This window comes from Dama dama, chromosome 30 (assembly GCF_033118175.1).
Source record: "Dama dama isolate Ldn47 chromosome 30, ASM3311817v1, whole genome shotgun sequence".
NCBI classification, from domain to species: Eukaryota; Metazoa; Chordata; class Mammalia; order Artiodactyla; family Cervidae; genus Dama; species Dama dama.
In genome coordinates, this window is record NC_083710.1 from 38,914,406 (window position 1) to 38,935,959 (window position 21,554).

A 21,554-nucleotide genomic window follows, 5' to 3' on the forward strand; every position below is an offset into this window, starting at 1 on the left:
TAGCCTTCTTAAGCTGGTGACTAGTGTCTTCAAAAGGATCACAGTAGCTTGTAGATACAGGACTGAGAGAAGCCTGCCCCCTGTGCCCCCCTGCAGTGCAAGCCAAGAGTCTTGACCACTGGACCACCTGGGAAGTCCCAAAATTACATTTTTTGTTTTTTTTTAAAGAGTCTCTGTCCATCTCTTGCCATCTCCTGATCCCCAGCCTCTCTCATGTCTTCTGTGTTATTTTTTCTGGCAATTCCATTATATACTAATGCACTTTTTTTTTTTTTTTTTTGATGTGCTGGGGTCTTAGTTGCGGTGTGTGGGATCTTTTAGTCATGGCATGTGAACTCTTAGTTGTGGTATGTGGGATCTAGTTCCCTGACCAGGGATTGAACCCAGGCCCCCTGCATTGGGAGCACTGGATCTCTGGGAAGTCCCAGGGGTATATTTTTAGATTGAAAGGACCTGAGGTGCCCAGAACTAATGGGTAAAAATAGAATCATACAAATAAATGTACGTCATCAGAAAATTCAAGAATGTTTGGAACAAAGGGAAAGTCCTGCAAACTTCAGAGAGATAAAACAGTTCATATGCAAAGGATCAAGAATCAGAACCAAAAGATAAAAAGAATCAGAACGACTTTGAGGGTAACACCAATTCTAGACACTAGAGGATGACGGAACAAGGCCTTCAAATTGTGTGAAAAGAAGGAAATGGCAACCCACTCCAGTGGAAAATCCCACAGTCAGAGGAACCTGGTGGGCTAGAGAGTCCATGGAGTCACAAAGCGTTGGACGTGACTGAGCGACTGAGCACACAATTGTTTTCAATCCAGACACGTCATTAGTTGAGTATGAGGGTAGAATAAAGACATTTCAGACATTCAAGAATTCAGAATATTTTCTTCCCATATATTTTCCCAGAAAGCTGGAGGCAGACACGGGCTCCAAGAAATGGATCCAGCAAAGGGGAGGAGTGAGGGGGCTCCTGGGAGCTGTTGGGGGTCCCAAAGGACAGCTGTGCCCCAGGTGTGGGGGGTGGGCTGCTTGCTCAGATCCTCGGTCAGAGGGTGTAGGAGATGACCTTTGCTGGAAAGAGGTAATTTACCTGCCTTAGAGGAGATTGGTGCTTGGAGAACAGTTTGGGATTGGATTTGGGAGGAGGATATAAAAAACAGTAAATGGAAAACACAAGCCAATGATTAATTCAATATACACAAAAATACTTCGACAGGGATCATAGATTTAATGTAAACACCTAAAAAGCTAGATGAAAACAAAAATTTCTTTACCATCGTGAAGAAGGAAAGGACTTCTTAAATAGAACACTGAAAGCACTAAAAGTAAAAGAAAATACATTTGGCTTCATAAAAATTAAGACTTTCCACTGGAGTAGGAAATGGCAACCCATTCCAGTATTCTTGCCTGGAAAATTACATGGACTTAGGAGCCTGATGGGCTATAGTCCAAGGAGTCACAAAGGAGTTGGAATGACTTAGTGACTGAGCCCAGATATACATGATGTATAATATATAATTTTTACTGCTATGTAAAGCAAATAAGGGCTTCTCTGATACCTCAGTTGGTTAAGAATCCGCCTGCAATGCAGGAGACCCCGGTTTGATTCATGGATCGGGAAGATCCCCTGGAGGAGGGAAAGGCTACCCACTCCAGTATTCTGGCCTAGAGAATTCCTTGGACTGTACAGTCTTTGGTGTTGTAAAGAGTCGGACACGACTGAGCAACTTTCACAAAGCAAATAAAGGTCTTTTTCAAAATAATAAAGTCACCATTATGAAAACGGGTGAATATTATCTGTGCACAGATCTGACAGAGGACTCGTATCCAGATTGTATTCTTGGAAAGCAGTATCTTTTTTGAGTTTTTCATCTTGGCATGATGTACTTAACTTCCTGTTGTTACAGAAGATGAGAATTTAGTTCCTTTTAAGACCTCTTCCCCCCTGCCCAGGCCTGTCCTTCCCACTCCCATCTTCCTGATACACACTGTCAGACTTTTGGTAAAGTTGATAATTAGCATGTTACTCAGTTCAGTCGCTCAGTCGTGTCCGACTCTTTGTGACCCCATGGACTGCAGCACACCAGGCCTCCCTGTCCATCACTAATTCGCGGAGTTTACCCAAGCTCATGTCCATTGAGTCGGTGATGCCATCCAACCATCTCATCCTCTGTCATCCCCTTCTCCTCCCACATTCAGTCTTTCCCAGCATCAGGGTCTTTTCCAAAGAGTCAGTTCTTTGCATCAGGTAGCCAAAGTACTGGAGCTTCAGCTTCAACATCAGTCCTTCCAGTGAATATTCAGGACTGATTTCCTTTAGGATGGACTGGTTGGATCCCCTTGCAGTCCAAGGGACTCTCAAGAGTCTTCTCCAACACCACAGTTCAAAAGCATCAATTCTTCAGCGCTCAGCTTTCTTTATGGTCCAGCTCTCACATCCATACATGACTACTGGAAAAACCATAGCCTTGACTAGAAGGACCTTTGTTGGCAAAGTAATGTCTCTGCTTTTTAATATGCTGTCTAGGTTGGTCATAACTTTCCTTCTTACTACAACTATGTAAATGTTATCCCCGGTGAACCACACTATTTCTATAATCACTTTCCATCTTGGAGATTTCAAGAAGGCTTTAATACTTGGAATGAAAAATACTTTAAGGCCAGGAAAAGAAAATAAAATTAACCTAAATACAGCTTCAGGGTTTCTTCCTAATTAATTAGTTGTCTGTTCCCCCCCACCCCAGAATTTTGACCTTAAAGAGCTGATGAACTGGAGAGGAAAGCTTCAGTTCAAGGCAGAGGTGGCCCAGGTGCCATCTCAAGCAGTTTTGGAATTTTCTGTTGGTGTTTAGCTGTTTGGGTCAGTGGAGTTCACACCCAGAGGCTTCGGAACTCTCTCGGTGGGTGTTGGCTGCTCTGCTCTGATCTTCCACAAGTAACTTCATGAGATCATCTGAATTGTCTTAAGTCAATTTGCTTTGCATGTTTCTCTTCTGGACCGTGTAATTTATGCTAAATAAACACATAAATGTTGCAAGTCTGTCTTCTTCACAGCAAGAGGTTACATGGTCATAGCTGAAGCAAAAACAGACATTATTATAGTGAAAATACATGTAGGAATCCCTTCTGCAAATTTGGTGGTTTGCTTTCCTTTACTCTGGAATATGTAATATATACAGAATAGACCTGCCTGTGCCTAATCCAGTCTTAACTTATCCTGAATTCTGTACAGTATTTTAGTCCAGAAAGTACCCCAGATTCTGAATCTCTGAGTTCCAAGTCCAACCAACAGACAGCAGAGGGAGCTGGTGATGTGCTTTTGCAAGTAAGATCTGCACGCACTTTTAAGATCTGCACTCACAGAATGTCCTGGTAGGTCCTTTCTAGGGAGCGGAAAGTAGGGAGGGATTCTTATTAAACCACCCACAAATTGCAGTGTTTTTCTTTCACGTTTTATAGTTGAAGTCTAGTTGATTTACAGTTTTGTGCTAATTTCTGCTGTATGGCAAAGAGACTTACACATTTTTTTTTTTCCTTTTTTTGGGCCACACCACAAGGCTTGTGGGAATTTAGTTCCCCGATCAGGGATCGAACCCAATTCCCCTTGCAGTGGAAGTGCAGGGTCTTAACCACTGGACCACCAGGGAAGTCCCTATATATATAAATACTAAAATACTGTATAGAATATTATATATATTCTTCATTATGGTTTATCCCAGGAGACTGTATACAGTTCCCTGTGCTCTACAGTAGGACTTTCTTTTTATTCATGCAATGTGTTCTTTCTTTTTATATCTATATATTCCAGGAAGGTGCTGTTGAACCTACTCAGTCACTTAGAAGCGATAAATATAGTGCAGATTTCTATTTTCTTAAGGCAAATCTACAGTATGTCTCCTTCCTCTCCCCTTCTCCCCCCAATTTAAAAACTGGACTGTCAAGGGATCCCAGAATAGTGTGGCTTACTCTGGTCTTGAATCATTATGGGCACCTACTATTTGTTCAGTACACATTGAGTCAAAAATACATTGGGCAGCACTGTGTTTAGTGTGTATAATTGAGTACCACGTGGAACGTATTAAATCCTTAAAGTGGAAGCTTGAATGTTTAAAAAGCCCTAGAAGTCTTACAGAAATTCTTAAAAAGTATTTATTTATTTGGCTGTGCTGGATCTTTGTTGCAGCATGCAGGATCTTTAGGGAAGTCCTAGTCTCTACATAAATTTATCAGATTTTTTGCAGGACCAACTATAAAACAGATGGGATTAGCTGATTCTGTGAATAAGTTCCATAGTCATTACTTTCATCGAACTTGGAGAGAAAATTATTTAAGGCTACAGAAAGAACAGTTTTACTTAAACCAGGACCCAGGACCCTTTCTTCCTTTTAGGTAAACATGCAGGGTAAAGAGTCAGGAGAGCCAACAGGGCCCCCAGGACAGTCTTTGAGAGGCTGAGGGCTTGCGCTGTGTTGAAGGCCTGCAGTCGCAGCAGGAGGCCGGAAGGCTGCTGGGGGGAGGGCGGCAGTTGCAGGGCCGAGGCCAGGTGCAGTGGGGCAACTGGTCTTGGAGACAGTGGGACCAAGCTAGCCGAGGCTGTCAAAAAAGCAGGCAAATCAGCAGTTGCCAAATACCCTGTTCCTTCTCTCCAGACGTGTCAGAGGAGGCTCTTCCTGGTGGGTGCATTTGCCAGAGCAGCAGGTTGGTTCTTGAAGTCTTGTTTTAGAGCCGGCTGGGCCGTCTGGGCGGGCGGGCGGAGTGGCTGCTCTCCTCTGGGCGTCTGTGAGGCAGGCCCTCACCCCGGTGGCTGCTGGGTGCGTCAGGTCTGCAGTGACAACACAGGGCTTGGTCCGGCAGGTAGAGGGGCAGTCCAGAAGCCCCTGCCGTAACAGCCCACCCTCCCAGGAAGAGTGGAGGAGGATAAAGAATGAGGAAAACAGACACAAAACAAGAGAAGACAGAAGCCACGGCTTCAGACTGCCTGGTGTCTGCACTGCACAAACATCATCTTTGCTGTGAGTCTTCCTCTTGCCCAGCTTATCAGAGGCTTTAGAAGAATCAGAATATTTTGGAACATTTGGCAAAGTTGCCATCAATAATGACCCAGAATATTCAGATTAGAGGATCCAAATGCCATTGCTTGTGACATCTGTATCTTGTTGGAGGATGCCCTCAGGGCTCAAAGTGAGATGACAGCTGGGTGGGGATGGCAGGACACCTCTGTGCAGGCCCAGGGCTGCCCACAGGTCAGAGGACAGACACCACGAACAGGGACAGCAGCGGCTTCAGGACATTTATAAATCAAGCCCCACTTTTGCCAATTTCCTGTTGTCTTAAGGCATTCAGAAAAAAGCAGAGCTCTACTGACAACCACCCAGATCATCTCTGGGGGCTAGTGATGGACTCCTGGGGTGTCCATCAGGAACCACCTCCACCAGCCTCTGTTCTATCAGAACCCAGGCAGGTGTCACTGTCAGTTCCTGGTCACAGGGCTCAGGCCCGAGACTGAGGCAGGAACCAAGTCCTAGTTGCTGTTCTCAGACAAGCCAGTCCTGTCCCTGGGATGGGAGGCCCCCTCCAGGCCCCACTCCCAAGAACTCGCAGCAGAAGCCCAGCTGGGCAGTCCTTTGTCCACTGCCAGCAGCTTTGGCTCTGATTCTTCTCCATGAGCAAAGGACATCTTGAAATGTCAGTCCTGTGGCATCATTTGAAGAGCCTGATCAGGCCTGCTTGAGAGGAACTTGGTCCCAGGCTGAGGCTCCCCTCTGCCCCGACTGGACCCCTGCCTCTACTCTGCCTGAGCTCCAGGCTCTGAACCCTGACAAACTACAGCATCCCTCTGCCGCCTCTCCATGGCATCTTCTGTCTTGCCCCTGATGCATCTATAATTTCTGTTTTCCAGGCGAAACCAGGCCCACCCTCGGGCGGCCTTTTCCCACCATGACATCATGCACTAGGATGGTACAGTAGCCCTCTAGGTGGTCGCTCCTTGGACTGAGCCTCTGGCCGGCTGGGTACCCGGAGGCTCCCCAGCAGCAGGGGGCTTGGGTAAAGCCTTTGGAAATCTGATGCATCTCATGCCTTTAGGTTGCTGGGTTGTCGGAATTCCAGAGACCTCTCTGGAAAAGAGGTCTTCATCCCGGTCTCAAAACTTTTAATGGGATGGATGCCTTATAACATTCAACTTTATAAGGAAGATGGAATATTGTACTTGGTTAAACTGGTTTAGAAGTAAATTTCAAGATGATACGTTGTGAGAACAGGAGGGATAAAGCACTGCTGTTTACAGTTACTTTGATAGACATCAGAACTGTGCTATGTTAATCAAGTATTTAATATTTAAGAACTTTAAATAGTAACATTTCACAGACGTATCATATGTACAGAAATATACTTTCTGTACAAAGGAGATATTTTGAAGACATAGTTCCCTTTTGGTCTTATGTTTTTATTTCTGGACAAATACATTAAGCTCCTATAAATTTGATACCGTAATACATTCGGTTCTATACTGCTGCCTTCAAAGTTTTCAGAACTTTGGGTCATAAGATCCCTTAACACTTTCTAGATCAGGTGTCCTCTATTGATATAGAATTATTTTTATTAAGTGTGGCCATTTAATTTGGGTTTAGAAATGCCTTTTAAAAAAGAGATTTGTTCTTGAGTCTCTCAAGTAAAATAGAATAATCTCTCACTCTGTTGCATAATTTTATCTATGTTCCTTGTAAGGCTTCATTGTAGTTTTGACTTGGATAAAATTTTTCAAATATTTAGTTGGCTGCGTTGGGCCTTAGCTGCAGCACGTGGGACCCAGGCTCTCTGTTGTGGCATGCTGGCTTAGTAGTTTCGGCTTGCCAGGTTAAGGGCTTAATTGCTCTGAGGCATGTGGGATCTTCCTTCCCCGGGGAGGATGGAACCTGAGTCCCCTGCAGTGGAAGGTGGGTTCTTAACCATGGGACCACCAGGGAATTCCCTGAAACTGTTTTCTTTATTTCCTTTCCTGATGGCTCATTGTTAGTATATAAAAATGCAACTGACATTTTAAAATTCATTTTATATTTTGTAACTTTGTGGAATTCATTGATTAGTTCTAACAGATTTTTGTGGAATCTTTAGGATTTTCTGTATATAAGATCACGTCGACCTCCACGAGTGGAGGGAAGAGTGATCTATGTCTCTTCCCCCAGCAGCTCGGACCAGTCCTAGCCCCCCACCCCCTTTCCCAGCCCCTGGGGAGCTGGGGAATTCCTGCCAAGCACCTTGAATGGGAAGGGCCTCAAAGTGGGTAGGGCCAGGGTCCAGCGGGGGTGGGGGGGGGTTTCCTGCTCTGCCCCTGCCCATCCCCACCCCATCTTGCCCTCCCGTCCTCTCATCTATCCCCCCTCTCCCCGCTGGAGACGAAGATCTTTTATTTTCTATTATTTATAACCTTGGGCCCCCTGTTCTTTCTTCCCCATTAACTTGAGTCACCTGCGTAAGAGAAACAGACATGCCCCTCAAGGATGGTTGGACAAGGACTTTTACTTTTTATTACATAAAAATATTTTAAAAAATTAAAAAAAAATAAAATTTTAAACTAACAACAAAAAAAATAAGATCACGTCATCTGTGCAGAGATAATCCTTCTTCCTGATTTGGATGCCTTTTATTTATCTTGCCTAATTGCTTTGGCTAGGACATCCATTAGTATGTTGAATAGAAGTAGTAAGAGGGAACAGATAGTTGGATCCTGTGTTTTTAATCCATTTAGCTAATCTGTGTCTTGATTGGGGGGGTTACATCAATTCAAAGTAGTTACTGATAGGACTAGTCACTAAGTTGTTCAGTTGCTCAGTCATGACTGAGTCTGAGTCATGACTCAGCCTGACTCTTTGTGACCCCATGGACTGCAACAAGCCAGGCCACCCTGTCCCTCACTATCTCCTGGAGTTTGCCCAAGTTCATGTCCATTGAATTGGTGATGCCATCCATCCATGGCTATAGGACTAAAGCCATCTGAAAATAGTTTTGACCAAGATCCTCTCATAGGATCTTAGGGATCTCCTTGATGTTCTGGGACTTAGTAAGTGTCCCTAGCCTACGCTCTGAGAACTGTTGCTCCAAGGTATTTCAATCAGCATGTTTATGTTGACAAGATGTTTATGGCTTGACACACACACACAAAGACCAAAAAACCACCCCACATCCCCCAAACTAAACCTGTTTCCAAGGAAAAGTATACAATATATTCAACTAATCACTTTTGGAGCCCATGACATCACAAGTGTTAAAGGCATACCCTAAGAGTATAGGAGATGTAGTATTTGTGAATTGTTCTTGATTTCAGGAACATTTCGAGCAGATTCTTAGACCATAAATATTTCTCTTTTGTGTCAAGTGAGAAATTGCAATCTGACAACTTTCTTCTACTTAAGGATGTGAAGCGTTATGTGGGTAGGCAGGGACACTACTCTGCCCCACCCCAGGAGAGTGCTACTGTCGAATAGTAAGTCAAGAAATAACAAGAGTCAGACACTGGAGAGAAGGCTAAAGTAGTAGGTAAATTCTAGTATCTTTCAACAGTGAGAGTCTACAACCCTGTCCTAAAATTTATGGCTCCATTATGTTGAGATGTAACTTCAAAATGCTAAGCTAATTTGAAAGGAAGCATACTCATCTTCACATTTAATAAAATACCTTTTCTTCTTCATTCTTAACGAGCATCTTGATGCAAAGCTCTTGTGTAGCTGCACAAAACAAATGCTCTGGAACACAGGGCACAATCTGAAGCATTATAAGCCTCAAACATTTAATGTCATAAAATACTCATTTGTCTACACTTTTGAAGATGTATCTTTGATCTGCAGTGATAACTCTTGGTAGCAGGTAGAGACACTGTAATCTTGCAGATTGCTATACAGATCTTCCTTGGCTTATGATCGAGTCAAGTCCCAATAAACCCATCATAAGTTGAAAACATCATAAGCTGAAAATGCATTTAATACATCTAACCTACCAAGCCTCACCTACAGTAAAGGTGGTCGAAACACTTATATTAGCCTCCAGCTGGGCAAAATCATCTAATAGCGAGTCTATTTTATAATAGTGTTGACTGTCTCATTTAATTTAGTGAACATGGTACTGAAAGTGAAAAACAGAATGTTTCTAAGATATCAGTTGTTCACCTTCCTGATTGTGCACCACGTCTGTATCAGACCGCACCTGCTGTCCAGGAAGAGATCAAAATTTGAAGTACAGTTTTTAATGAATATGTATCGCTTCACACCATGGAGTAGTCGTAAAATCAAGTCCAGACGTTTGTACTTAGTGAAATATTTATTGAATGCCTTCTACATGTGAGGCACTATGTGAACCAATTTCACACAATTTTTTAAAAAGCCATTAACTGCACTCACTTTGCCCTTTTGTAACGAAATAAGAGGTACTTCCTTTGTTTCTTAAGCAATAAAAACCTTGTTAATTCACTTCCTCAACTTCATGTTGTAGAGATGCCAAATATAATAACTCGTTTCTCAAAGAAGTTAACAATGCAATTCTGTTGCAGGGACATAAAAAAGGGAAAACTCCGCGAATATGGCTTATTTACAATTGGAAGAGGAAATGAAGTTATTAACAGAGGAAACTTACACTGAAACGAAACTGACTTTCTGTGTACCCCAAGAAGCAGACCGGCACCAAGAGGTGGAAGCTAGTAGCAGGTACGCAGGTGTCGCTCAGAACAGAGCCTGGTCTCCAGCAGTTGAGGGCCGGCGCGAGCGCGGACAGGGCGCTCTCAGGCTCGGGTGGGGAAGCTGGGCACTGAGCCCTTGCCAGACCTGCCCGTCGGCTCCGCCCGGAAGTCGGCCTCGCGGGGGCTGGCCCCGACCTCGGCCCGATCCCGCGCCGGCCCCGCACGGGGGCACGCGCTCTCGCGGGGCGCAAGCCGCCCTGCCTGGGAGGGACGCGTTCACAGAGGACAGGGCAGGGCCAGAGGCGCCCCCGGGGCCGGCGGCGAGCGAACGGGCGGGCCGGGAGGCAGCCGGTCCCGGGGGAGCGCCCACAGCCCTCGCCTGCCCACAGCCCTCGCCCACCCGCACCCGTGACCCCGCGACCCTGCGTCGACGTCGGCGGCCGCGACGGCTCGGGCGGGAGCGCGCGAGCCCGAGGAATCTCGCGATTGGCCGGCCGGGCGCCCACTCCCAGAATGCAGCGCATGGCGCGTCATTGAAGAGAGACCATGATGGCGGCGGCGCTGGGGCCCCCAGAAGTGATCGCTCAGCTGGAGAACGCGGCCAAAGTTCTGATGGTAAGTGCCCGCGCCCCCGCGCCCCGCGCCCGCGGTCTCTGCCGGCGCTGCCGTGCTCGGCCTTGGCGCCCGCCGGACTGGTGACCGGCCGGGGCCTCCCGGGAGCCCAGGGCTGGAGCAGGCGGCGGTGGCGTGGCGCAGGACTCTCATCCGCCTGCGCTCCTGCCTCGGCGCCCCTGGCCGGACTCTCCGCTCCGTGACTGTGCGGCGCCCCAGCCGCGCCACCGAGTGGGGCCGAAGGAATGCTTCGTGCGCCCCGGCCCTCCGCTCGGGGTCGGGGGGAGGCTGGCGCTAGGTCGGGGCTGTGCGCGCCGCTGGGGAGCGGGTGCCGGCGGAGGGCTGGCATGGCCCGGGTGCCGTCTGCACCTGTGGTTCCGCTCGTGCTTTTGGGTCCCCGAGCGCTTTCTCCCACCTGCGACCACGGCTGGGCAGCCGCAGCCGGCCGCACAAGGAAGGAGCGGCGGGAGGGAGGGAGGGGAATCCTAGGACCAAGGTCATTGGGGCACAACTTTGGGGCCGAGCTCCGTGTGGGTCGTGCGTTGGGGAGAGTTGGGTGTGCAGCTGTCGTGGACTTTTTCCTGCTGCAGTACAATGAACACAACAATTTAGTCAGTAGGTTATTACCTACTCGAGAAGGTGAGGCCGAGTCAGAATAAGGCATTCCACTCACAGAGTAGAAGCAAGGATAAACCATGTTTAGTTAGTCAATAAACTACTTGCTGGCTCAGTTTTGTTTTTGTAAACCACGACTTCCGTGTTTTTGATTTCTCTGGAAGTTAAGAGGCTTGATTCCTTGAATTGACAAACAGCCTTATTAAGAATTGGATGCAGCAATCTTCGGTACCTTTTTGCACCTTTTACCCCCTTTTGGCTAGGTGTTTGGGTTATATGTTCAGGCATCACATTTTAAGACTTTTGAACTAATTCTCATATAGTTCGTAGTTCCTTTTATCAAGTTTTCACACCCAACACCAGATAGCTTATGAAATTTAGCTTATGAAGCTGAGAAGTTTAATTAAAGCAGGGTTTACTTGCCGCAATATGAGCGAAGTTAGGTGAATCGTTTTATCACAAAAAGTGACTTAGGGAACGTTTTCAGACTCTGGCAACTTAAGTCCAGAAAAAAACTAGCTATTATTTCCCTTAAATACCATGTTCTTAAAATCTCTGACTTAGAGCGTTTCCTGAGATATCTGGAAATTTTCTATAAGGCAGAGGCCCCGTTTTCATTAGACTTTGGAAGGAGTATGTGACCCCCTCCCCCCAAAAACACGGCTTTAGTTCTCATGGCAACTAATATAAAATAATTGTCCTTCATAGTTGGTCTCAGTACTGGTTAGTATTTGTGCTTGCTAGGACCTTTTCTCTTCCTGGCAAAGCTATTCTTATCACTTGTAAGGGAGTAGGGGGGAGGAGTCCGAGTAAATACTAGTAATTGAGTGTATATCACCTGCCTGACACTGTGCTTGATGCTTTACATACTTTGTTAATCCTTGCAACGCCTTTACAAGGTTGAGAGAGAGCTTAAGTGGCCCGGGTTACATAATTACTTTGTGGCTGAATTAGGTCTACAACTCCCATGTGTGGCTCTAAAGCTGGGTCTCTTTCTGCTCTGCCTCACCACCTCTCCTGTGTGTTGTATTGGTATCTGTTTACATACTTGAAATCTTTCCAGAGGAGAAGAGTATTGAAAAAAGTGTTATTAAAATAGAAAATTTCTTTTTGGAAAGTCCACTTACTGTTTGACAGTGTGGATATGTAGCAGAGACTGCGTGGTTTCCCAGATGGAAGCTGCAGTTCATCTTAAGAGTGACAGCTGACATTTTACCCAGTGCTCACTGTGTGTGAGGTACTATGCCAGCTACTTCACATGTATTACCTTATTTGATCATCAGTAACTGTGAGGTAGTTATTACTTTCATTTTCATGAAAGACTAAGGGACTGAAATATGTAGATGTTAAGTAATTTACCTAAATTTTCAAAGAAAGTGGTAGAGTGGGGAATCCAGCGCAGGTTCATCTGTTACCAATGTGTGGTTTTTAGCCTTCGGGGTAGTGAGAATAGAAAGCAGGTGAACTAATTATTTGGGGATACCTGGTGTGCTGAAGTCCATGGGGTCACAAAGAGTTGGACACGACTGAGCAATTTAACTGAAGATTGTCAAACCTCCTTCAGTTACTTACTGTTCAGTTCAGTTGCATCCGACTCTTTGTGACCCCATGAACTGCAGCACGCCAGGCCTCCCTGTCCATCACTAACTCTCAGAGCCTACCCAGACTCATATCCATTGAGTCGGTATTGCCATCCAACCATCTCATCCTCTGTCATCCCCTTCTCTTCCTGCCCTCAATCTTTCCCAGCATCAGCGTCTTTTCAAATGAGTCAGCTCTTCGCATCAGGTGGCCAAAGTATTGGAGTTTCAGCTTCAACATCAGTCCTTCCAGTGAACACCCAGGACTGATTTCCTTCAGGATGGACTGGTTGGATCTCCTTGCAGTCCAAGGGACTCTCAAGAGTCTTCTCCAGCACCACAGTTCAAAAGCATCAATTCTTCAGCGCTCAGCTTTCTTTATAGTCCAACTCTCACATCCATACATGACTACTGGAAAAACCATAGCCTTGACTAGACGGACCTTTGTTGCAACGTAATGTCTTTGCTTTTTAATATGCTGTAGGTTGGTCATAACTTTTCATCCAAGTAGTAAGTGTCTTTTAATTTCATGACTGCAATCACCATCTGCATTTTTTGGAACCCCAAAAAATAGTCAGCCACTGTTTCCCCATCTGTTTGCCATGAAGTGATGGAAACGGATGCCATGATCTTAGTTTTCTGAATGCTGAGCTTTAAGTCAACTTTTTCACTCTCCTTTTTCACTTTTATTAAGAGGCTCTTTAGTTCTTCTTCACTTTCTGCCATAAGGGTGGTGTCATCTGCATATCTGAGGTTACTAATATTTCTCCCGGCAATCTTGATTCCAGCTTGTGCTTCTTCCAGCCCAGCCTTTCTCATGATGTACTCTGCATATAAGTTAAATAAGCAGGGTGACAATATACAGCCTTAACGAACTCCTTTTCCTATTTGGAACCAGTCTGTTGTTGCATGTCCAGTTCTAACTGTTGCTTCCTGACCTGCATACAGGTTTGTCAAGAGGCAGGTCAGGTGGTCTGGTATTCCCATCTCTTTGAGAATTTTCCACAGTTTATTGTGATTGTCCTTAATGAGTGTGTGCAGTGATAATATAAAATAATGGAGAACACATACATTAATTGATACTTTATATTTGTTTTAAAGCTGGAATAGGTTTTAATGAATCTAAATGGAACTTTAATGAGAAGGGTTCATGATTGGTTTTTATTATGGAATTTGGTTAACATTTTAAAAGCATTGGCCAAAATGTAGTGCTGTAGAACAATTCTTTCCATTTTATTTGATTCTCTTTTTGGCTGCACTGGGACTTAGCTGCTGCGTGTGGGCTTTCTCTTGAGTTGTAGTGAACTGGCGGTTTCTCCTGTGGAGCACCGCCCTAGGCCACGGGCTCAGAAGTTGTGGAGCAGCATGTGGGATCCTCTGGGATCAGGGATTGAACCCTTGTCTCCTGCATTGGCAGGCAGATTCTCAACCTGTGAACCACCAGGGAAGTCCACCATTCTTAAATCAGCCCTGTGAAGTGGATGGGAGAAGAGTTATTCTTAAACTTTATAAATGAGAAAATCCGAGGTTCAGAGATGGTAACTGGTATGCCCACGGTCACACAGATGGTTTGGCTCTGAAATTCAGTGTCTGGCCATTCACTCATTCTACAGAGTGTCTTCAGTACACGTCTGCTAGGCATGAATTGTACATGCTGAGGAAACAGGAGAAAAGAGACCTTTTAAAAAAAATATTTATTTGGCTTCGCCAGGTCTTAGTTGTAGCCTGTGGGATCTAGTTCTCCCACCAGGATTGAACCTGCAGCCCCTGCGGTGGAAATGCTGTCTTAACCACTAAACTGCCAGGGAAGTCCCAAATTCAAGTTTTGCTTTTTGGAACTTTCTGAAATTTTGTCCTAAATATTTTTGATCTGTAGTTGGTTGAATCTGTGGATACACAGGGCTGAAAGTAGTTATTTACAAGTATAAGTTGCAGTACATTTAGAGCTGATGATTCTTGCACAAAGTTTTTTCTTAAAAGATTTAAGTCTTGACAGAGTTCCTGTCATTAGGTTCAGTCTGAAGCATTTAGTATCTGTAGGGTGCCTTAGGGACAGGCTCTGGGGTGGACCAGCAGGCTGGTGGCGCCCTTCTGCTGCTGCCGCTTGGACCCAGCTCCCGCTCTAGCCCCCTTGGCCGGTTGCCCCAGGCCTCCTAGAGGCATGTTCTTGAGTTCTGTCCTCACCACTCCTGTGCATTTTCCATTGTCCTGTTGGGCTTCACTTAGAAAACACAGGTTCAAAGATAAAATGGTTAAGAATTTCAGGATGGCCACCACAGAGTGTCACATTAAGGTCGAGGCCCTTTGGAGAGAGCTGGGCCCGATGCTACCGCCCTGGTCACACACTGGGGAAGCTGGCCTGGGGCTTTGTAGACTGGCACCTGTCTGTCACATTGGATCAGCTTCCTCCTCCCTGAGCCTCCCAAGCAGGTACGCCCCTGGCTTGCAACAGCCTCTCCCGCTTGTACCTAGTGGATGTTTGGCTTTTCAGACCTCAGTGTAGTTGTTCACTTTGGCAGAAATAAGTCTGAGCACTCTGGACTAGATTTAATGCTCTTTTCATATCACTGTTTGCTTTAGTAACAGTGATAAAACCTCCAGTTTTATGCTACTTGTCGATTATGTAATTGACTCCTCTGCTGGATTGTGAGCTCCTGGGAAACACGGATTCTATTTGTTTTTGCTTATCATTGACTGACTTGTGTCTGAAGCATCTAGCACATTTCCCAGCACAGAGTGGACGTTTGATTGTAATTTGTGGATAGAAATATGTTGTAGGGGAGGGTTCCAGACAGAGTACCTGGGTTTGAAGTTTCACTACATTTTCTGTTTGTAAGGCTCTGGATAAGTTTCTATCTTTCCAGCTTCCGAGGACCCTTCTCCCATCGCTTTTCTCTGAATCAGCATAGCAGCTCTCTCCATCCTTCCATCTCCCATCCTGTCCTTGGTCCTGTCTCAGAGCCTTTCGTTCCTGGTCACTCTGCCTGAAACACTTTTCCTCACTCTCACTTGATCCTTCAGGTCTCAGGAATGCCCTCTTAGCTTCCCAGAAATGTGAGACTCACCTGTCCTGAACTTAGGTACATCTGTGCCATCTGGGATTTTACATTTGTTTGTGTGATTAATGAATGAATGTTGGTCTCACTGCTGCTGCTAAGTCACTTCAGTCGTGTCCGACTCTGTGCAGCCCCATAGATGGCAGCCCACCAGGCTCCACTGTCCCTGGGATTCTCCAGGCAAGAATACTGGAGTGGGTTGCCATTTCCTTCTCCAGTGCATGAAAGTGAAAAGTGAAAGTGAAGTCGCTCAGTCGTGTCCGACTCTATGCGACCCCATGGAGCGCAGCCTTCTAGGCTCCTCCATCCATGGGATTTTCCAGGCAAGAGTACTGGAGTGGGTTGCCATTGCCTTCTCTGTTGGTCTCACTGGCTGGATGCTAATATGTATTAGCTTAGGAACTTCATTTGCACTTAATATTTGGTTGGTAATATTTGTTGAAGGAAGGGAACGAGTAAATAGGGAAGGAAGATGGGCCCAGGCGGATGGGCAGGGTGGGTGATCTAAGGTCGCCCTGCAGTATTCCACACCAGTTCGGTGGTTTCGCTGGGTGACAGCAATGTGAAGATCGGCCTGAGAGAAGCAAGAGGTTAAGTTCAAAGACCAGTTAGGAGGCTTTCGACGTTGTTCTGCAAAGAGAGGATGAGACTCTGCGCAAAGCTAGGATGGAAGAGGGATATGTTAATATTCTTCCAAAAATTTTTTAATGCCAGGATGATTTGTTTGGTAAAAGAGAGTGCATGTGTATTTGAGGGAAGCTGGGGAGCTTGAACAGCTTGTATAAGCTAAGAATTTCTGAGTTTTTATCTTAGAAATTTTATTTTAGTCCATAATATATCCATATAAATAAATATAAAATATATTTATTTTATGAAATATAGAAATGTCCAAATATAAAATTCTTTGACCCCATTCCTGCTGGTCTATCTATAGTTTGTGACTTTGTGGCAGGGATTAGAGAGCTAATTGGGAAATAATACTATTATGACGGTGACATAGATAAGATGTTAGAAAGTCATCCCATTGCTAGACCAGGAAGCATAAGTACTGACTCTTAGGAATTGAGCAGCAGGAAAACACAGAGGTTCTGGAGCCAAGTTGTTTGGATTCTTCTTGGCTCCACCCATGACCAGACATGTGACACTTGGCAAGTCACTTAACCTCTGTGTCTGTTTCCTCATCTCCAAAATAGGAAAATATATTATTTCCAGAGAGTTAATGTATAGATTAAGTGATTTCATTTACTTTAGAAGAAACATGTTTAATACAGTACCTGGTACATAATAAGTGCTCTAGAAGTGATAGCTGTTATTTTGTACATTAATCTGTCAAATAACATTGCATGAAATCATGTGAATCTAGGTAATCTCATAGGAACCACTTAGTAAATATTTGCTGAATTAATTAAATTTTTTCAAGTGTCTTCTCTTCAAGTGTCCTCTGTATCTGCACTCTCCAGTGAGGTAGCCAGTAGCCACAGGTGGTTGTTGAGCCCTTGAAAGATGGCTTGTGCAAAGGAGGAACTGAGTTTTTTACTTTAAAACAGTCGTATGGGGGCAGTGGCTACCATTTTGGGCAGCTCGGGTGTAAAGTGTGACTGTATCTCTTTGGTTTCACCTTCTGCTCTGTAAATACTGATTCTTTTGTGACCCCTGCCAGGCTCCTCTGTCCATGGGGTTTGCCAGGCAAGAGTACTGGAGTGGGCTGCCATTTCCTCCTCCAGGGGATCTTCCCGACCCAAGAATTGAACCCATGTCTCCTGTATTGGCAGGTGGATTCTTTACCACTCAGCCACCTGGGAAGCCATCTTTAATTTGTTTTAGATTATTATTCTTTTTCTTGCTGTAGAATCATTTTATGAACTGTATCAAGCAGATTTTCTTACACAGACATCATAAGAGAGAAGACATTGTCACATATCCTTTTAGCAAAACATGTTGGTTCAGGTTCTTGGTGACAGAATATTGGGTAATGAAGTAGTTCTGTGTAATGGATGAGAATTCTGAATTGCCTTTTTGTCCTTGGAGGTATGATGTTTGCTCGTTGATTCTTGAGTCTGAGAAAATCCACCTGGGGTGGGGTTTCCCAGCCCTGTCACTCTGGGTGTTTGGGGCTGGGCTGTGCACTGAAGGATCTTGAACAGCATCCCTGCTCTTTCTGCACTTGCTGCCAGCAGCACCCCTTCCCAGCTGTGGCAACCAAACGTGTCTCCAGACACTGCTAGCTGCCCCCTAGGGCACACAGTGGCCTCAGCTGAGAACAACTGATTTCGAGTATCACCATCTCAAGACGAGGGCTGAGATTACACTTATATGATCAGTTTTATCATCATTAGTGGAGTTGTCCCTTAGAACTCTCTGCTGTGATAGGAATGTTCTGTGTGGTCCAGTGTGGTAGCTGCCAGCCACACAGGGTGTTAAGTTAAGCACTTGAAATGTGGCTAGTGCAGCCAAGGAACTGAATTTTACGTTTCATCTATTTTTAAAATTATTATTATTATTTTTTTCTGCACAAAGGTTTCTTTTTATTCATAACATAGGCAAAGTTATTTAAGTCAATAAATTTTTAAGGATTTTCACACGTCCTGATTCTTTCCACTGCCAGTCACCATAGTTCCTCCAAAGTCGTCATCTTCAAGGCAGCCCTACAAAAAGTTCTGCTCAATCCACAGCTGTGATGCCACAGCTGTTTTAGTTGGGCCTCTCTGATCTTCAGTGGAGTGCACTTCAAAGTTTGCCACCTGTAATCTTTAAGATCCAGTTTCCTCAAGCAGTTCACTATAGGTTCCTGTTTAGGGTCAGGAGATGGGATGTTTAGTTCTCTAAAAGCTTATCAAGTTCAAATGATATTAATTCCTAAGTTATCTCACCCTAGAACTTGACAGAGATCATTGGGATATGACAATACCTTTGGAAAATCCAGACACTGTATTCCGAAGATAAAAGCCTAAAAAGAGGGGCCCATCTTTGTTTGTTTTATGTCAACATTAAAACTGAGTACTAGGATCAATACAGCTGGTAATTTAAAAGCTTATTTAACTTTATAGCCCTGGAAGCAATCTTCATGCTCATCAATACACACCCATTTTATGGATCATGTTCCTTCTTATCTGTATCAAAACTCATACTGAACAATGAGTTGTGGGTTGCAAAAGAGGACTTACTTTTGCACTTGTCTGTAAGTCTTTGTCCACAAATTATAAAATTATTTTTAACTGGAGGGTAATTGTTTTACAATATTGTGTTGGTTTCTGCCCTACATCAACATGGATCAGAGGTATGTGTTTGTCCCCTTCCTCTTGAAGTTTCTTTTAATTTCAACAAATGTGGCCAGTCACTGCTGTTTTAGACAGTGTAGGTTTAGTGTGCTGCTGTATGTCTTTTTGCATTCATCTTCTGATTTATATTTCAGTTATGAAATGCCTTTCCTTACCAGTTTTTTTCTCTTTGTCATTATGGGTAGAAAATGAAAAATTCTTAATTCTCAACACTGTTCAATGAAACTTAAAAAAAAAACTACAAAGATGGTGTTCCCAGGTTTCATTTTTACCTTCTAGGAAGATCATATTACACTCTGAGCAATGTAGTAAAAAAAATTGAGGATAATATAATAGTGCTGATTTATTTTTATTTTACTATTGTATTACTTTTCTAGGTGGCTTTAAAATCATTTCTTTTTTTAAAATTTTGTTATTATTTTAGTTTTTCCTTAGCATAATTTGAAATAATTGATGAGTTCTGATGAAATAATCCTTAGAATGATGAAATAACAAAATCTTTCAAGATATAGAAAAAATATGATCATCAAGATCATCTTATATGTCTTAGAAAAGGGTCCATTGGATCCATAAATGACTTCAAATTACAGTGAGTTTTATTCTGTTTTTTAAAAATAGAATTTGCCTTTATTCTTTGGAAGACCTCTAAGTAAAAATCATGAAATATCAAGCCTTGCAATTAGTTAAAACTGCTTTAAAAAGAAAAAAGAAATCTCCAAAATTTCTGAGTTCAGTGGACCTTGATGGTTTACTGATAGTTTACTGACAATTCAAGGAAATACCTTTTTTGTTTCAACATTAGTTGATGTCTGCTGTAGTTTTTTTTTAAAGTTCTTTCTATCAGGTTAAGGAAATCTCTAACCATTCCTACTTTGCTAAAAATTTAGTCATTGATCTTAATAAACATGTTTCTGCATTTTTTTTTTTTTTTTTAATGATAATGTCTTTCTCCCGCAATACATCCAGGGCAGGGAGGGAGACTGAAGAATTGGAAAGGACTGTGGCTAGAGGGGCAAGCAGCCTTGTGGGAGCTGTGGCTTTGGTGGGGAAAGGAGGTGCTGGGGCCAGGAAGAGGTGAGGAGGCTGGAGGGCCTGGTCTCTGTGGGTCAGCTCCTGGGGCTCCATGGAGGGCAGAGAACTGACCGTCATTTTGTCCTCTAAGACTCTTAATATTTGTGCCTTTCTTCATTCTCAATAATTTTTCATATCTGTGTTCAGTTTTCTTCTCAATGTATCTAGTCTGTCTTTTAATTTGCCCATTGAGTTTTTGAAATATTTTGCTTGTGGTGTATTGACTTACAGTAAAATTCACAAATCTTGGGTGTCTATTTTGAGGAGTTTGGGCAGTTGAATATACCCTTGTAACTACCATCCAAACAAGGTCTATGTCTATGAATATTCAAGTTTCTCTCACTGCTCCTCAAAATTCTGTTGTCTTGTGCATGTGCATGCAAAGTAGCTTTAGTTGTGTCTGACTCTTTGTGACCCATGGACTGTAGCCCGCCGGGCTCCTCTGTCCATAGGATTCTCCAGGTGAGAATACTGGAGTGGGTTGCCATGTCCTTCTCCAGGGGATCTTCCCGACCCAGGGATCAAACCTGTGTCTTAGTCTCCTGCATTGGCAGGTGGGTTCTTTACCATTAGCACCACCTGGGAAGGCTCTGTTGTGTTGTCTTCCTTCTTATATATTTTTTTTTAAAATGTAAAATTTTTACTTATGTTATATGTAAAATATAACATAGAATTTTCCATTTTGAGTACTTTCACATTGTTGTGCAACCATCATCACTATGTCCAGAATTTTTCATCTTCCCAAAGTGAAACTGGTTGCACTAAACTAACTCCACATTCTCCCCATCCCCCAGCTCCTGGTACCAGTATTCTGCTTTCTTTCTCCATGAATTCAACTATTTTATATTTTAGGTACCTCATATGTGTGGAATCATACAGTATTTGTCTTTTTTGTGTCTGTCTTATTTCACTTAGCATAAGGTTTTTGAGATTCATCCATGTTATAGCATGTGCCAGAATTTCATTCCTTTATAAAACTGAATACATCACATCCTGTGGATATATTATTTATCCATTTGTCCATCAGTGGACACTTGGTTGTTTCTACCTTTTGTCCATTTTGAATAGTGCTGCTATGAACATTGGTATACAATCTTTTTGAGTCATGCTTTCAGTTCTTTTGAATATATACCTAGAAGTGGAATGCTGTCTTGTATAGTGTGTGTAATTTTTTGAGAAACTGCCACTGTCTTCCATGGTGGCTGTGTATTTTTTTTAACCTGGCACCTTTTACATTCCCTCCAACAGTGGACAAGGGTTCCAGTTTCTTTACATCCTTGCCAACAAGTTATTTTCTGTTTTTTTTTTTTTTGCTTTGTTGTGTTTCATCAAGTGCTATATCATTGCAATGTTGATATGTTTCCCAGATTAGTGATCTTGAGACTTTATCAAGTGCTTTTTGGCCATTTGTGTATTATCTTCTTTGGAGAAACATATATTCAAGTTTTTTGCCCCCCCCCCCCCCCCCCTTTTTTTGGCCATGCTGTGTGTGGCATGTAAGATCTTCGTTCCCCAAGCAGGGATCAAACCCGTGCCCCCTGCATTAGGAGCAAGGAATGTTAACCCCTGGATGGACAGAGAGATCTTTTCCTTTGCCCATTTTAAAATTGTTTTTTATTTTTAGCTGATGTTGTAAGAGTTCTTTATAGATTCTGGCTATTAATCCCTTA

At 43.7% G+C, this 21,554-nt stretch overlaps 2 protein-coding genes and 1 non-coding gene across 6 annotated transcripts in view; 1 reads left to right on the forward strand and 2 right to left on the reverse strand.

Moving 5' to 3' along the window:
• Nucleotides 1-285: 285 nt before the first annotated feature.
• Nucleotides 286-10,203, reverse strand: LOC133049392 (junctophilin-2-like). 2 transcript variants are annotated; one of them, XM_061133374.1, is made up of 2 exons: nucleotides 9,630-10,203; nucleotides 286-3,080 (listed from the first exon to the last, which is right to left on the reverse strand). In XM_061133374.1, exons 1-2 carry the CDS (start codon nucleotides 10,194-10,196, stop codon nucleotides 3,075-3,077), a joined length of 573 nt encoding a protein of 190 aa, XP_060989357.1. In that variant the 5' UTR covers nucleotides 10,197-10,203; the 3' UTR covers nucleotides 286-3,074. The 2 variants fall into 2 exon arrangements, with proteins under 2 accessions (XP_060989357.1, XP_060989356.1); XM_061133373.1 differs by lacking the exon at nucleotides 286-3,080 and adding an exon at nucleotides 3,090-4,827.
• XPO4 (exportin 4) overlaps nucleotides 10,148-21,554 on the forward strand; it is a 93,278-nt gene continuing 81,871 nt past the window's right edge. For all 3 annotated transcript variants that reach the window (XR_009691305.1, XM_061133369.1, XM_061133371.1), the window contains exon 1: nucleotides 10,148-10,287. Coding sequence is in view for 2 of the 3 variants with exons in the window: in XM_061133369.1 (XP_060989352.1) it covers nucleotides 10,219-10,287 (69 nt within the window). In the remaining variant the exon portion in view is untranslated. The remainder of the gene's footprint in view (nucleotides 10,288-21,554) is intronic.
• Nucleotides 18,631-18,755, reverse strand: LOC133049762 (small nucleolar RNA SNORA40). The gene has a single exon (XR_009691451.1). It is a non-coding gene; the product is annotated as a small nucleolar RNA SNORA40 (small nucleolar RNA).

Coding starts and splice junctions, on each gene's coding strand:
- LOC133049392 (XM_061133374.1), bottom strand. CDS start 10,196: ATGCGCTGCATTCTGGGAGTGGGCGCCCGGCCGGCCAATCGCGAGATT.